At 45.5% G+C, this 14,159-nt stretch overlaps 1 protein-coding gene across 1 annotated transcript in view; it reads left to right on the top strand.

Annotated features, from left to right (window-relative positions):
* The window catches only part of LOC101078461 (protein Shroom3-like), a 31,717-nt gene that overhangs the window by 3,155 nt on the left and 14,403 nt on the right, over positions 1 to 14,159 (top strand). Inside the window, exons 2-4 of the mRNA XM_029838020.1 lie at positions 939 to 1,093; positions 7,265 to 7,429; positions 13,733 to 13,858. Of these exons, the coding sequence (XP_029693880.1) occupies positions 939 to 1,093; positions 7,265 to 7,429; positions 13,733 to 13,858 (446 nt within the window). The remainder of the gene's footprint in view (positions 1 to 938; positions 1,094 to 7,264; positions 7,430 to 13,732; positions 13,859 to 14,159) is intronic.

The following is a 14,159-nucleotide window of genomic DNA, read 5'->3' as shown; positions in this document are numbered from 1 at the left end:
AGCTGTGCAGCCAGTCAGCAAATAGAGAATTAAGCTCTGACTGACCCGTCACATGTTGAAGGTGGAGATAAATGGACGATGGCGTTGTTGAGAAGAAGCATATGTTGTAGCTCAGACACACCCTGGAGAAACTCCTGGCAGCTGTTGGAAAATTCTCACTTTCTGTTCTTCCTGTATTAGAAGAGTGTGTTGCATAAAAATCGCTCCAGTATCATCACACACATCTCCAACAGTCTCTTGGTCCAACAGATGATAACCCTTAAAATCTCATATTTCCCAGCTTTATTCTTAAAGGAATATCAAGATATTGGAAAGACATGTTTTGTTTCTGCTGTTGACATGTTGTTTATTCTGCTGGTCACTCGATCACAACATTGATCACAGTTTAGTGACAGAAGCTCAATGGAGTTCTGCTTTATTCTTTAAATAATGATAGAAAGGAAACTTTCTTAATGTTAGTATTCACCTCTTTATTCCACCGAAAGGATGCAGTAATCTAGTCTGACCTGTTGATGTTCACTACTGAATATCTAGAAGCCTGATAACCAAGTCATGTGACCGGGCCTCGAACATTTTGACCTTAAAGAGGACACACACACACACACACACACACACACACACACACATACACAGGATGCTTGGAGGTGTCATTGAAAGTGCTGATAATGCAGTAGGGTCATGATAATAGAGTTACTCTTTGTGAGTGTGTGTGTGTGTGTGTTTGTGTGTGAGAGGGGGTGCATTATCTTGGCAGAGAGACAGTTGATAGTCACATATAAAGCTAACGGCTCTGACGTTCATGTTTATTGGCTGAGACATGGTGAAATCTCGTTGGAGCTGTCAGGGTCGACGCGGCGGAAGGGCAGCAGCAGACTGGGGAAGCATCCCAGACCTTTACGCTTGGCCCATTCATTCTTAACGGTCTTCTGTGTCTGCAGGTGGAGGAGGGCGGTAAGGTGGACAGTTTGGGTCAACCGCTGCAGGTGGGGGATGAGATCATCATCATCAATGATGTGGAGCTGACCGGATACAGACAGGAAGCCATCGCACTGGTGAAAGGTTCTTACAAAACCCTGCAGCTCACTGTCCGCAGGTACTGTGTGTGTGTGTGTGTGTGTGTGTTTTGTGTGTGAATAATGCCCTTTGAGCTACACCAGCTCCTCTTTCTCAGGATGCTGCATTCAGGTGCAATAGCAAAGGATGAGCATCATCAAACAACAGTGTGTTGTGCTGGGGTTTGTTTGTTGATAAAACTGCTATAATACAAACGAAAGCCCCTTTTAAAGTTAGTCGCATTGAAAAGAGCAACAACCTCTTTTCCATCAATCGTACCTTCACATGCTGTTAGTTTCTGTTCTGTTTGTTCCTAATGAGGATAACAAGCCTGTTTCAGCAGTGTGAGGGATTAAAATACACCCTAAACAGGTCAGAGGTCAGAGGTCATTCATCCTCAAGGGGAGTCACAGCCTCCAGCGGAGCAAACTGTGGAATCGTACTGGACCGCTGTGTCACTCCCATCATCAACAGAATCAGAAATCAGCCTGCGTGGAAATATCACGCTGCTTTCACGACATCTGTTGACGGCCGGGGGAGGGAGTGTTTTGTAGCCTTCACTGAGCAACCTGTGAAAGTGACAACAATAAACTAAGAGCGAAGAATGTGTGAACACCTTAAACAGGTTTTTGGTTTTGAAATCAGATCACTTGGGAGAGAAGGTGTAATTTCCAGTGTACTACAGCTGTAATAGACATTACACACTGCTCTCTGGGCAGTCAAAGGTGGGAACAGGGAGTAGCTGGTGTAGAATAAAGTACAGCTGAAGCCCAAAGTGCGATGATCCAAAATCAAGGGGGATGTTTCAGCCACTGTTTGTGGTCAAGAAGGAACATTAGTTCTGACAATGGTGTCCTCGGCATGTCCCATGAATGTGCAGAGACGCGAAGCTGTCATTGAGCTGTCACTGGTACATGAACATGTCCTGAATATGTCAGATCAGGTTCCACACGTGAACGTATCTGTAAATATTTCACATTTAACGTTTCCATTTCAACGTGAACACTAGAGACACACGTGGACTCATGGGGGTCGTGTTCAGGTAAAAGGGTCCAGACGTGAGAGCTGGCGAGGACGTCTGTTCCTGTTGAGCGTGATGCCTTCAGGTATAAAGGCAGGTATGTGTTTGGTTTGAGGTGTGTCTGCTAGCTTGGCCTCTGTTGCTACTGCAGCTTTTTGTTTACAGGCAGACACAGGAGAAACACAATGCAGGACTTTAGACTTCAGCCACAAAAACATAGACTGGAACAGGTGTAGAACAACAGGCGGTGCGCTGGGAGGACTGCAGTTCTCTCCTGGTTGGACAGACAACAGCAGCACGTGTTTGCATGTGATCGGCTTCACAAAGGGATTTACAGGAAGTCACTCAGATGTCGAGCGTCCTCAGGTTGGTTTTCACACGTGTTCGCTTTAGTCCTCTGATTGGAGCATGTTGAGGGTTGATGCAACACCGCTGTTGGTGGTGTTGTGCTCTGAATTATTGGGGCCACATCCATTCATAGAACATGATGTCCTCCTAATTTATAACTCAACCTGTTGACATCGTGTTGGGCTGCAGAGTCACAGTTGCTTATGTTTCACCTTTGTGTCCACGTCCACAGAGACCCACAGCTGCTTTATTGGTAGTAAAATTAGCTGCGTCTTGACGAAAGGACGGGACTTTGGAGATAAATTACTTCCATTTGCTGTGAAATTGCTTTGCCTGAACGGCGCGGAATAAACAGGAAAGTGGTTGTAACCGTGCGGTGTTGCTGGACACCGAATAAGACTCAGGACTTGTTTGAGTGCTAATGTTGGACATTCATTAGCTGGCAGGTGCTAATCAGTCATCAAACGTGTTGGCTGGTCCTAACAAAGGGCCTTTTTCCAGGGTTGAGTCTTGGATGTATGGTTGAGGTTAGAATTGGGTTTAGGTGAAAATCAGGGTTAGGATGGTTGGGGTTAGTGGTCCGGCGAAGTCCTCACAAAGATACAAGTACAAGAGCGTGTGTAAGGCTGCCGCTCACATGTTGAACGTGTCCTCCATCGTTTGTGGCAGACTAAAAGGTGTGTTTGATGATCTGTCAAACATGGCTTCACTCGGCACACCAGTCTGTCCGTCCTGTCTGTCTTTCCGCCATACCTGTCGCCCCCCCGTGATTGGTGCATCCAGGTGAGCCCTGATTGGCTGCGACGTGAATGCTGCTGTGGCAGAGCGTAGATCTCTACAGAGAGATACAGAAGGAGACACAGAAGGAGAGAGAGAACAATATTATTAGGAAGAAGCCAGAAACTCACAGAAAGGAGCTGACAAATGAGCTGTAAGTGTGTGCGTGTGTGCGCGCGCGTGTGTGTGTGTGTGTGTGTGTTAGAGGGGAGAGTGAGAAAGAGAGAGACAAACAGCACTTTCAGGGGGTCACTCTATCTCTGTCTCTGCTCCTCACAGAGGAGTTGTTCAGCTCCAGGAATTTCAGGTTTTCCCGGTTTATTCCAGGTTTCTTCCCGATTTCACCCGACTGACTTCAGTCTTTGACTAGTGTGTTCGCTCCTGCGGTGCTCTCTCTTCAGGGGTGGTGTGTGTGTGTGTGTGTGTAGTTTTCTGGGTAAATTCTGGATTGATACATAAACTTGCTTTGGCATTGCTGTAGCTGTGAAGTTGCCAGGCAACTGGCAATGATGTCACTGTAAAGTCGTGGGCACATGGCAGCCCTGTGGTGTGGAGAGAGACGGTTCGGGCATAGTTAACCCTTTACTGATCACACACAATATGTTGGTTTCATTCATAAAGAGAGGAAAAAGAGTTTTAGCAGAACAAGACAAAGATGGATGTTTGTTTTTTTTAATTTAGGAGCAAACTGTCACTGATGTTTACTTGTTGTTGTCAAGGAAGGATTTTATCAGTTAAACTCAAGTTTTGATGTATAACTGTAAAAGTAGTGCACCAGCCTGAAAGCTTTACCTCTTATCACCCTGGTGTGTCCGAGTAGAGCAGGTGTTTAACGGAGCCGTCTGGGTTCGAGCTGATATCTGACACTTGTGGCTTCACTTCCTTGTGAGCTCATCTCTGTTTGACTGAGTGTGTTTGTCCCACGTGTGTTTTAGAGTGGTTCCTTTGGGTCTGGCTAATGCTGCCTGCTCATATCCAGGTTTGAGCCCACTCAGGCGGTCCGTAGTTATTATCTTTAGCACCCCTGCTTTGCAGCAGGCAGCTGGTCCTCCTGATTTTTGTCCTCTGCTCTTCAGTTAGCATCAGTTTGTGCTCCACATTACACAAGAGAGACACCTGCAAGCCCACCTGGGACAGAAATATCTTTATTAACTCTGTATTATCGTCTTTATGAGCTCATGTTGGGCTGCACTCAGATGGCAAACTGGAATTCTTTCTTTAGGGGAACCAGTGCTGTCATTCAGGTGAGACGCTAATGCTGCTAGAGAATTCCAAACCAAAGTAAACATGCTCCTTTGGTTAAGATTTAGAAACCACACTTTAAATAAAAAATGAAAATTATAATACAAATGCATGAAAATGTTAGCTTAATACAGTATCATCGGGATGATACACATCAGGGTAGGTTGGCCCAGTGAGGACGGATTTCGTTGTGCAGTTGATGCATATTGGCAATAAAAGTGTCCTCTTCTTCCTCATCTTCATCTCCTCATCTACAGGAATGACACCAGGATAATACAGCAGTGTCTGGTTCCTCAGCTGCTGGTGTTTGTCCCATCTAGCAGCCAGTATGAACAGGTTTGTCAGCCATTCTCTGTTTTGTGGAGCAGGTTTTTCAGACATTTCTTTCTTCCCCTTCTCTTGTCTCAGTGTTTGCGTGCACTATTTTAACTCCTGACCACAAATCTGAAGACCCTCCTCCCTTAACTAGTCCGTAAAGAGTCTGCATGGTTTGTATCCTTGTTAGTAAAGAGAACTCAAAGAATAGAAAGAATGATCCTGATTCATTAACCCTTACCTTGCCTGATCTGTAAACTGAGTTGAAACCATGGAAACAGTGACACCTGCACACCTGGGACCACATTAAAGATTCAAACTGCACCTAATCTCTACGTCAACAAGCATTAAACTGCTCTGCTGGAACATTCATCATTTATATTCAATACTTTCAGTGAAGGAGTGGTGTGTTCAGGTCCTAATGAGCCTTCATTTGTAGGTTTAGCTCACCTTTGTGACAGATTCCTGTCAGCTAATCACTGTTTTCCCCACACATTTAATTTAAATCTTTATGTCATCAGCACAGCTCTGAGTGGTGTGATGAAAACTTTAATTTGAATTTTTAATCTCTTATCAGATCTCAGTGATTTTACAACTCTTCACAGGCTGAAGCCGTTTTATGCAGGCTATCAGTCAGGGGAGCAAAGTAATTACTGTTAAGTGCTCAGCTGAAGTTGAAGAATTAGGCTTATTTTAGCCTGATTCTGTCATTACGGTGTAATAGATGTGTCGCCTTACTGTGTCAACAAAGAAAATCAGTGACCAGTCACCTTCAGAAATCCAGAAGAACATGTTCTGCCACTGCCAAGGAAAGTGTCCCAGTTAATTAACATTCCCCTGAAACTGCTTGGTGTCTGTTGGAAAATGTCAGCTTTATGCACGTCTGACCTGAAGTCGGCATGAACAGAAGGTTTGGAGCGACCGACGCTGTAAACGGTGTTTGCTTTGAGATTCCATGACTCTTTCCCTTTTTCTATGCTCGTCAATTACTTTGCCACAGTTTAGGAGGAGTCCAACCCACCAGGTAGTGTGTGTGGGTGTGTGTGTGTTTGTGATGACAGGATAGAACCCTCATGACTCTGTGACCTTTGACCCCGGCGGTTTGGCCGGTATGGTGATCAAGACGTTGGATGTGTAGCGACCCCTGTCTGCTGTCCCTCTCCTCTCTTTCTCACCCCTCTCTTTGTCTCCCTCCTTCTCTTCTCTGACTCTTTTGTTGCTGCTTGACGTAATCAAGCTTAATGAATGTTTGAGTTTCGCTGCTCAGAAAAAGCAGATATGGGGCGAAGGGCCACAGAGGCGTTTCCCCGGTAACCCCTCTGTCTGGTGGGCTATGCTGAGGGCTCCCAGAGACTGACCTGTCAGTCAGAGTGTTGATGTTGGACAGAACGCAAACGGTTCATGGTGAGGACAGATAAAGGAGCTTCACAAACCTCTGCTACACAACGATATGATGGGGTGTTTTATCTGCCCGATGACACTGAGGACACAGAGGCAAAATCAAGTCTGTATGTATTAAACATCACTGATATCATATCAGAGTTTACTGGCTCTGACCTTCAGAGGGTTCCCTATTCTTTCCAACTGTGTTTTATGAAACAATTTATATCACTTTTTACATGTTGAAAGTGATGGTTCACGAGCAAATAACATTCTTTTCTCAGTATCTAAAGGTTTGTAGCTAAATTCCCTTCATATTAGTCATAGGGTTATCTTGTAATGACTTCGATCTTATGCATCATTTCTCTCAAGAGCTTGGTAGTCCAGTTAGATGCTTCATGAAGGCTGTGTGTAGGTGTGTGTGTGTGTGTGTGTGTGTGTGTGTGTGTGTGTGTGTGTGTGTGTGTGTGTGTGATAAAATGGAATGTGACAATACTGTCTCTCCTACTGAAATGATTTCAGGGTGTTGTGGCTGCTGCCTCACATTCTTTTAACAAGTTCAACAGGTTTCTTGTTAATGGGCCTTTATCTGTGTGTGTGTGTGTGTGTGTGTGTGTGTGTTTGTATGTGTGTGTGTGTGTGTGTGTGTGTGTGTGAGAGAGAGAGAGAGAGAGAGAGAGAGACTTGAGTTTGCAGATCTTGTATATGGATGAGTGATTTATTTGATTTTATTAGGCTACTTTAATTATGAGTGGTAGAGATATTTGATTGTTCTCCTGGAGCTGTACACACATCTGAAACAGTGAAAGTATGACTTCACTTTTCTCAATGTTATAACTATTATTATTAAGTGCTTCCTTACACATTCACACACTTCAAATTTATGTTGCTAAAGAATGCTTAGACATTGAACCATCTCTGTCTCTGATCTAAGCTGCTTCTGAGGAATAATATTCCTCCAGTTTGTCTCTATTACATTTGCTGCTTGTTATTTTTGTTTTTATTAGCTGGGAATTGTTGGGAAAATTATTTAGCCAAAATACGTTATTTCCCTACCAAACGGAAGCATACAGTAAAAGTCCAGCAGGCCGACGGCTGCTTGAGTCCCACTGCTGTCTCCCTTTTCAGAGAACTGGATCCAGGATTCATTGAGGAGTTTGGTACATCAGCTTCTTCTGTCCCCGCGCTTCCTCCTCCCTCTCCTCCTTCTCCAGCAGCCCAACAACATGCACCAGAATCCTTCCAGCAGAGCAGGCCAGCAGCAGGAGGTGTCCAGCTACGCATCAAGAACAGGTAGAGAACCTTCATGGCTCTTCAGCTAAGTTCTTCAGCTGCCATGCGATGACATTAGTGTGAGAAAACCATAAACCAGCTCATCCTTGATGTCTGGAATGATCTGCCATGTGGGAGCTGAACCTCACATTTCTGATCCAGAGATGGGTTGACCGACTGGTGCTGTTACTGACGTCAGGGTTCTGCAGAGACACGTTCTCTGTTGCTTGGTTTACATCTGTCTTCTAGATACCATCAGTCTCGATGTGACAAACAACTTTTATCAACAAACGAGGAGTGATGGAGCAACAGTGCACAGCAGGGGGCACACAAGCCTGGTTTTAAACACGACATGCTGTCTTATATAACAGTGGCCCTTCCCAGAGTCCACACATGTTTGTGTTGGACGTGTCCAGAGAGGAAACCGTGTGGGGGTCGGGGCAGGGGGGTCGGACCCCTGCGCTTCCAGGATGTCCCGCCTGCGCATATGTGCACATGTGGGCTGACAAAGGTTAACGATTCTGTGCGACTGAAACAGAGGTGATGCATGGAGCTTTTGACGCTCCGCTGCTTTGATTAGGTGCAGACTGAAATCTCCCCACTTGTGACCGACGTGAAGGTGGAGTCCAACAGGGAGCAAAATGTTCTGCAGATCTGAGGACTTGCAGCAAAGCCCGCAGCGCTCCCCATAACTGCTGTTGGAAATAATTATGACTGTGTTGAAAAATCATTCATGGAAACACTGCAGAGCCAACAGCTCCTAAAGCCTAGGTGTCAAACTCTGGCCCGTGGGCCAAATTTGGCCCGCAATGTAATAATATTTGGCCCGCAAAGCCATACCAATTGACTATTAGAGCTGGCCCGCTGGTATTTTATTATATATATATAAATTTAAAAAAAATAACAAGCAGCAAATGTAATAGAGACAAACTGGAGGGTTCCCTGTTATAGCTGGAGGAAGATTTTTTTCAATAAAGATCAATGTTGGCCCGTGACTTTGTCCCAGTTTTGAATTTTGGCCCACTGGGTATTTGAGTTTGACACCTCTGTCCTAAAGGTTCTACTGACTCACAACTACTCATTGTTGCACTGTCACGTCTCATCATGTGATCAGAGCGTAGTCTCTGTGTTTATCACACGCACACACACACAAACACACACACACACACACACAGTATGTTTTTTGTGCACATAAATGTTGTAAACGGTCTATAAATATGAACACTCAGGGTAGGCTACAGCCAGATCCATCCTAATATGGAGGTCAGGCATGTCCAGGAGGCTGTGTGTGTGTGTGTGTGTGTGTGTGTGTGTGTGTGTGTGCGTGCGTGCGTGCGTGTGTGCGTGCGTGCGTGCGTGCGCGCGTGCGTGTGGGTGAGAGAGAGAGAGAATCATAACTTTTAGCTCCCATAGTTGGATCGGAACCCCAATGACGGGTCCTGGATCAGTTCTGGGTCTCTGATAGCCGTATGTCCTGTGAGAGGTGGGAAAAACCTCATCCTTGCACACAGTCTGGTAACCAAGGAGAATGTTTTCTCCCACAGTTCTTTGGGCTCTGGGTTGGTTTCAAACACTGAGGACAGGAGGAGGAGAGGGGGCAGCACTCTTATTCCCATTTGTTCTGAAACAGGAAGTGGATTATCAGAGCCCCGTGAGGCTGGGTGTTGATCTAGAGGACAGTGAGGCTGAAGCTGACACAGTCTTGGGCTTACTTCAACCTCACTTCATCCATTCCTCCAACATTTTACCTTCTCTCATGTCTGATTTCTCTCTTATCTCCTTTTGTTTAATGATCATCCTCAACACACCAACACTGAGCGTTGCTTCACACACACACCTGAAGTTCTATCCTGGAGCACTAAATGACCACCGAGACCCTCAGCTCTAGCTACGCTGGTAAAGCCATCATCCAGTCTTCATACGGTCACTGGTTCATTTCCTCTCCGTGGGGGAATGAAGCTGCATGGTTCTGAGGTTGAGGAAAAGGACAATTCCTCAATCATTCCACTTTCTGTCCTGTGTTCTTCTTCTCGGCTCATCCTGCTCCCTTTAATTTCTAGATTCTTCTTGTCTTGTCTCCTTGATTGAACACGGCCACAGCTGTTGTTCCGGTGATTTGTAGGTTGTTGGTTTAAACCTTGACCTAGAGAATGCCTCAGCAAAGAGGCCCTTCTGTTTAGGTTGGATCTGGATAAATGGGCCCTTGGAGGAGTTAAAAAGTATCAAGTCATGATGACAAACGTGGGAGCAATCGGTCAGTTTTCAGGCCCGATGAGCGACCCCGTGACCTGCTTGTCAGTGTAGCTAATGACTCAATCTACATCTGTTAATTAATAGAGGAACCATATTGGATGATGGCTAACAGGATGTCCATCAGTCGGGATCCACTGACTGTGACACGCTTCCACGGTGCCTTGGCGGAACGTAACACCACTCCTTTGCTATCTCAGCCCAAATGCTCCGCAGCGCCGATGTAGATAGCGAGTGCCATAAAGAATGAGTGTTTACTGGTAGCCCGCCAGTTATCATAATCTCTATTGCTGCTTTTATAGTTAATGTTTATATAGTTGTTTATATAGGATGTTTTGGGGTGATAGAGAGAAGATCCATATGCTTGTGATTAGACTTGTTTAAATGTTTGTGAAATACAGTTATTAATGACGATGTTGAATACTCGGAGCCTGGAGTTTATGCGCGCATTTATTTGTACTGAATAAGGCACACCGCTAAAAATATGACAATATGACACATGTAAACAGCTACCACGCAGGCCAAAAGATTCCTTCAAAATAAGGTCATAGATCCATTCGTATATTATATGAAGACACTTATTCTGGCTTTGATTCGGCTTCATTCAAAGTCCTCCATCTTTAGCACATGTTCCAGAAGGTTGGGACTCTCTTTAACCCTAAAACGAGGACGTTCTTTTCCGTGATAACATTCATTTAGTGGCGGTTCTGTTTCACGCCTTTTGCTCCATTTTCCCCAGAGAGGAGCTTGATTCCAGTTAAGCCTCTTTCGCACCACACCAAATAGCATGTTGTCGCAGCTTGTCGCGGCATTTCGATCGTCATCATTACACCTTTGCGCTGGAACACTGCGGTTTAAACAATGGACAACAAGGACATCAGTCAATCAATGTCTTGTTTCCTTTTTTGCGATTTTGTCCCTTTTGTTAAGTTTACAAGCTCAGCTCAGATTAGGCTTCAAAGCGATGGAGTAGCTCCCGAAGAATTTGTCTAAAGACTTTTTTCTGAGAATAAATGAATTTTAGCAAGTAATGTATTTATTTCTTAAATCCCTAACAACATTGGGGGACCAGGAGGACACTGGTGGTGCAGCTACTGAGCTGGAGACGCTCAGGAGGTTTAGCCAGTGCCAAGAGGCCGTATATATTATTTGGAAAAGTTCATAATAAGGTCCCTCAGTGTTCCCCGGCTGGTTATATCCTCATAAATAACTGCATCCAGCACAGTGGCTGAAATTTGCCGCCACATCTCTTCTTTGCAGAAGTTGAGCAGATCACAGATCTCGTGATCTTGCCAGTGCGCTGCCATGATCGATAAAAAGCTGCTTCCTGTCGGTACACGAGCGTGAACAACCCCCAAGGGTGGGATTTCCCAAACGTGACCCAGTTCCCTTATGCACTTCCATTAAAGATCGAGTAGCAACACATTTGATTTGGTTGACTGAAAAAACGAAACCCCCTTGAGAGATCCGCCTGTGTTGACGGGATGTCCAGTGACTAAATCACAACACGACAGGCAGGAGCATCCACGTCATCGGGTCATTTATTGGGACGACGCAGGTCGCTTGCAACATGATGGCCGTCCTGCATCGTCCCAATAAATGACCCGTCCTGCGACGACGACCTTTTCACGGTGCTGAAACGACCCGTGTGGTGTGAAAGGGGCTCTCAAGATCTGCTAAATCTACCAGAGAGAACTTCCACAAAGACTCTGCTGTTCTATTTCAATAGAAGGTTTGACGATAAAACGTCTTTTGATAGGATTCTTGAAAGTCTCTTTAGTGAAGGTACACGTGACCCAACTCTTTATTCATCCCCTCTTCCACTGGAAGAAACTTGGGAAGTTCCTTTGTGGGACACATTAAAGGTACGAAGGATTCAGAAATACTTCAACATGTCAGATGTGTTTTCGGGATGAGAACATCTGAAATGTTTGACCGCAGCAGCTAGATCACAGACCGTTGACCCGGTAACACGCCTGTTGTTTTGGACTCCAGTCCTTCTGACGGCGACTAATCTTACAGTCAATAATCGCCATTGTTCACCGCAGCAACACACGCTGCATCATGAGATGCATTTTTCCCTGCAGCCATCAAATCTATTTCAGCAGAGTGACCCGCCTCGTCTCTGGCTGCTTATCTGTCTTTGATAGTGTCCACGACTTCGGTCCTTTCTGTCTTCAAAGCCTTTAAAAGACAGTATCGACTGGTTCCCTCTCGTCTTTTGAAAATCTTCCCTATCTGTTTATATTTTTCTCATTGCTCCATTTCTTGGTGTCTTCTAAATGAATCTTATCTCCCTCCATCCTCCCTCCCTCCCCCCGCTCTCCCCCACCTCCCTCTTTCCCTGTCTTCTTGCTCTGTCTCTCTCATTCTTTCGTTTTCTCTCTCTCTCCCCCCCCTCCACACACACACACACACACACACACACACACATCCGAGCCTGCTCAGGATGTTTACTTCATGCTTTTATCATGTCGTGGGTTAATGACATTTAATTGCTTAATTTGTTTAATGAGCTTAGGATCTGGGGGCCGACACAGCGTGAGATGTTTGTCCAAATCAGAATCTGCACGGGGTGTGATTGGGAAAGGCGAGGCTTCTGATGGAATCATGCTTTAGTCGGGATTTCCTGAAGATCTGTCACTGCAGACCAGAACCAAGTCGGACTACTGAGGTTTTCGGAGAAGACGAGCGGAAGAAGGTTGGAAGAGAAAAGGGAGGCTATTGAGTTTCGTGGTAAAAGTTGTTAAAGGTAGGGGAGGAAAGGGTTCTGGTCCAGATGTGGTTAAAATTTATTCTATTCCATTTAGTTTTTGAAGGCGTTTTATTGGAAAGAAGGAAAGAAGCTGCAGTTAGGAGAGAAGTCTGAAGCAACGGACGTTTGTGGCGGTTTCTAAAGGAAGAGCCCCGCAGAAAAGAAGAGCAGAGCAGAAGAAGAGAATAGAAAGCAGAGAAGTCAGGAGACGAGTCCTGAACCGATGCCATGGATCTCCTGGAGGCATTCTATCGCAGGAAGCTCCGGAAGAAGCAGAAGAAAGCAGAGCTGGGCCGGTCTGACGGTGCTCTGTGTCGGTCCCCGTCAGAAGCCAGTGTCAACAGTCTGGCAACTGGCCTCATCTCCAAAGTCCTCAGGTTCACCTCCAGGTAACTTCGGCCACGCTCGAGGGGCCTCGGGGCACAGATTTAGTTGGTGATTTATGGAAAGTAAGCAGAATGACTTTTAATCCTGCTTAAGATTCATGTTGTTGGGCCCATTTTTGCTTGGTCTCAAACAAATGCAGCATATGTTCCACTGACTAGTGAAGGAAGTATAGAGAACGTGATTGGTAAAAGAAAAGGAAAGAAAAGAAAGGAAAAATACAGAATAGGTATCTTATCTTGGCTCAGATTATGTATGACAACCAGCAGGTCTGCAGCCATCAGCCTGATTATTGTTCCTCTCCAGTTTGATAGAGATTATTCTGATCCTTCTCTGATCATCATCACACTGCAGGAGGAAATTCTTTTCTAACCTCTGGAGCTCAACAGAATAGGTTGGAGGACCAAACAATGTGGTTTCAGAGGATAAAAGATTTGGGAGGTTTGTATTCCCAGGAGCTCCTGGAGAGGCTGAATGTCTGCACCAGTGTAAGAGGGATGGTATCGTGTGGAGGAATTCCAGCCACGTCCTGTAATTCCTTTCATGTGCGTCTCCTTTTCTCCCAGATACGATCTTTTCCTGTTTATCCCTGTGGATAAATACAGAACAGCCGAACGTGACAAACGCAGTATGATGAGGATGAGGGAACATCATCACCAGGAGTGTTCCCTCTGCTGAGATTACAGGTTCTGATGAGGATGAGGGACACTGTATGAAAAGAGCCCCTAGTGACTGAATGCACACTAAGAGTCTCCCTGAAAAGCTTCTCTGACTGTCCAGTCTGAGGTCCTGGTGGCTGAGGGGTTCTAGCTTTTACTTCCAGCACACGCGACCTTCTGCCCTTTCCTTGAGTGGGGTCACAGGCTGGAACAAGTCTTTGCACTGTAAACCAGAGTGAAGCACGGTAATGACACCCCGATGTTCTGACCCCGCAGGCGCAATGACCCGGCATCTCGTCCTCACTCGTGGCACTCGACGAAGCTTGGAGAAGGTCAGCAGGAAGTTGACCCAGACACAATGGGCACAGTAAGCAGTGGCTGGTCCCACAGCTACCATCCCAGGTCAGTGTTCACATCACAACAGCCATCACACTCCAGAAACCATCATCAACACCACTGACCTACCCTAGTGTTAGCTCATTACCCATCACCTCCTTTATTATTTATCACAGTAGTATCAGCTGCACTATGTGTAATATAGCCTTTATAACACTAGCTCTGCTGTGGGGTCAAAGTTTATGGTGTCGGCGAATCTCTGTTTTGAGCTGATATTTGGATTTAACTGATTCTTTGTTGGTCAGACCGAAGCGCATATTTGTGTTTGGTTTTTATTGATTTATTTGTGACATTCGTCTATAGGGAC

Source organism: Takifugu rubripes, chromosome 6, assembly GCF_901000725.2.
Source record: "Takifugu rubripes chromosome 6, fTakRub1.2, whole genome shotgun sequence".
Lineage (NCBI taxonomy): Eukaryota > Metazoa > Chordata > Actinopteri > Tetraodontiformes > Tetraodontidae > Takifugu > Takifugu rubripes.
Note: the sequence above shows the minus strand (reverse complement) of the source record. Positions and strands in the feature narration are given on the sequence as shown.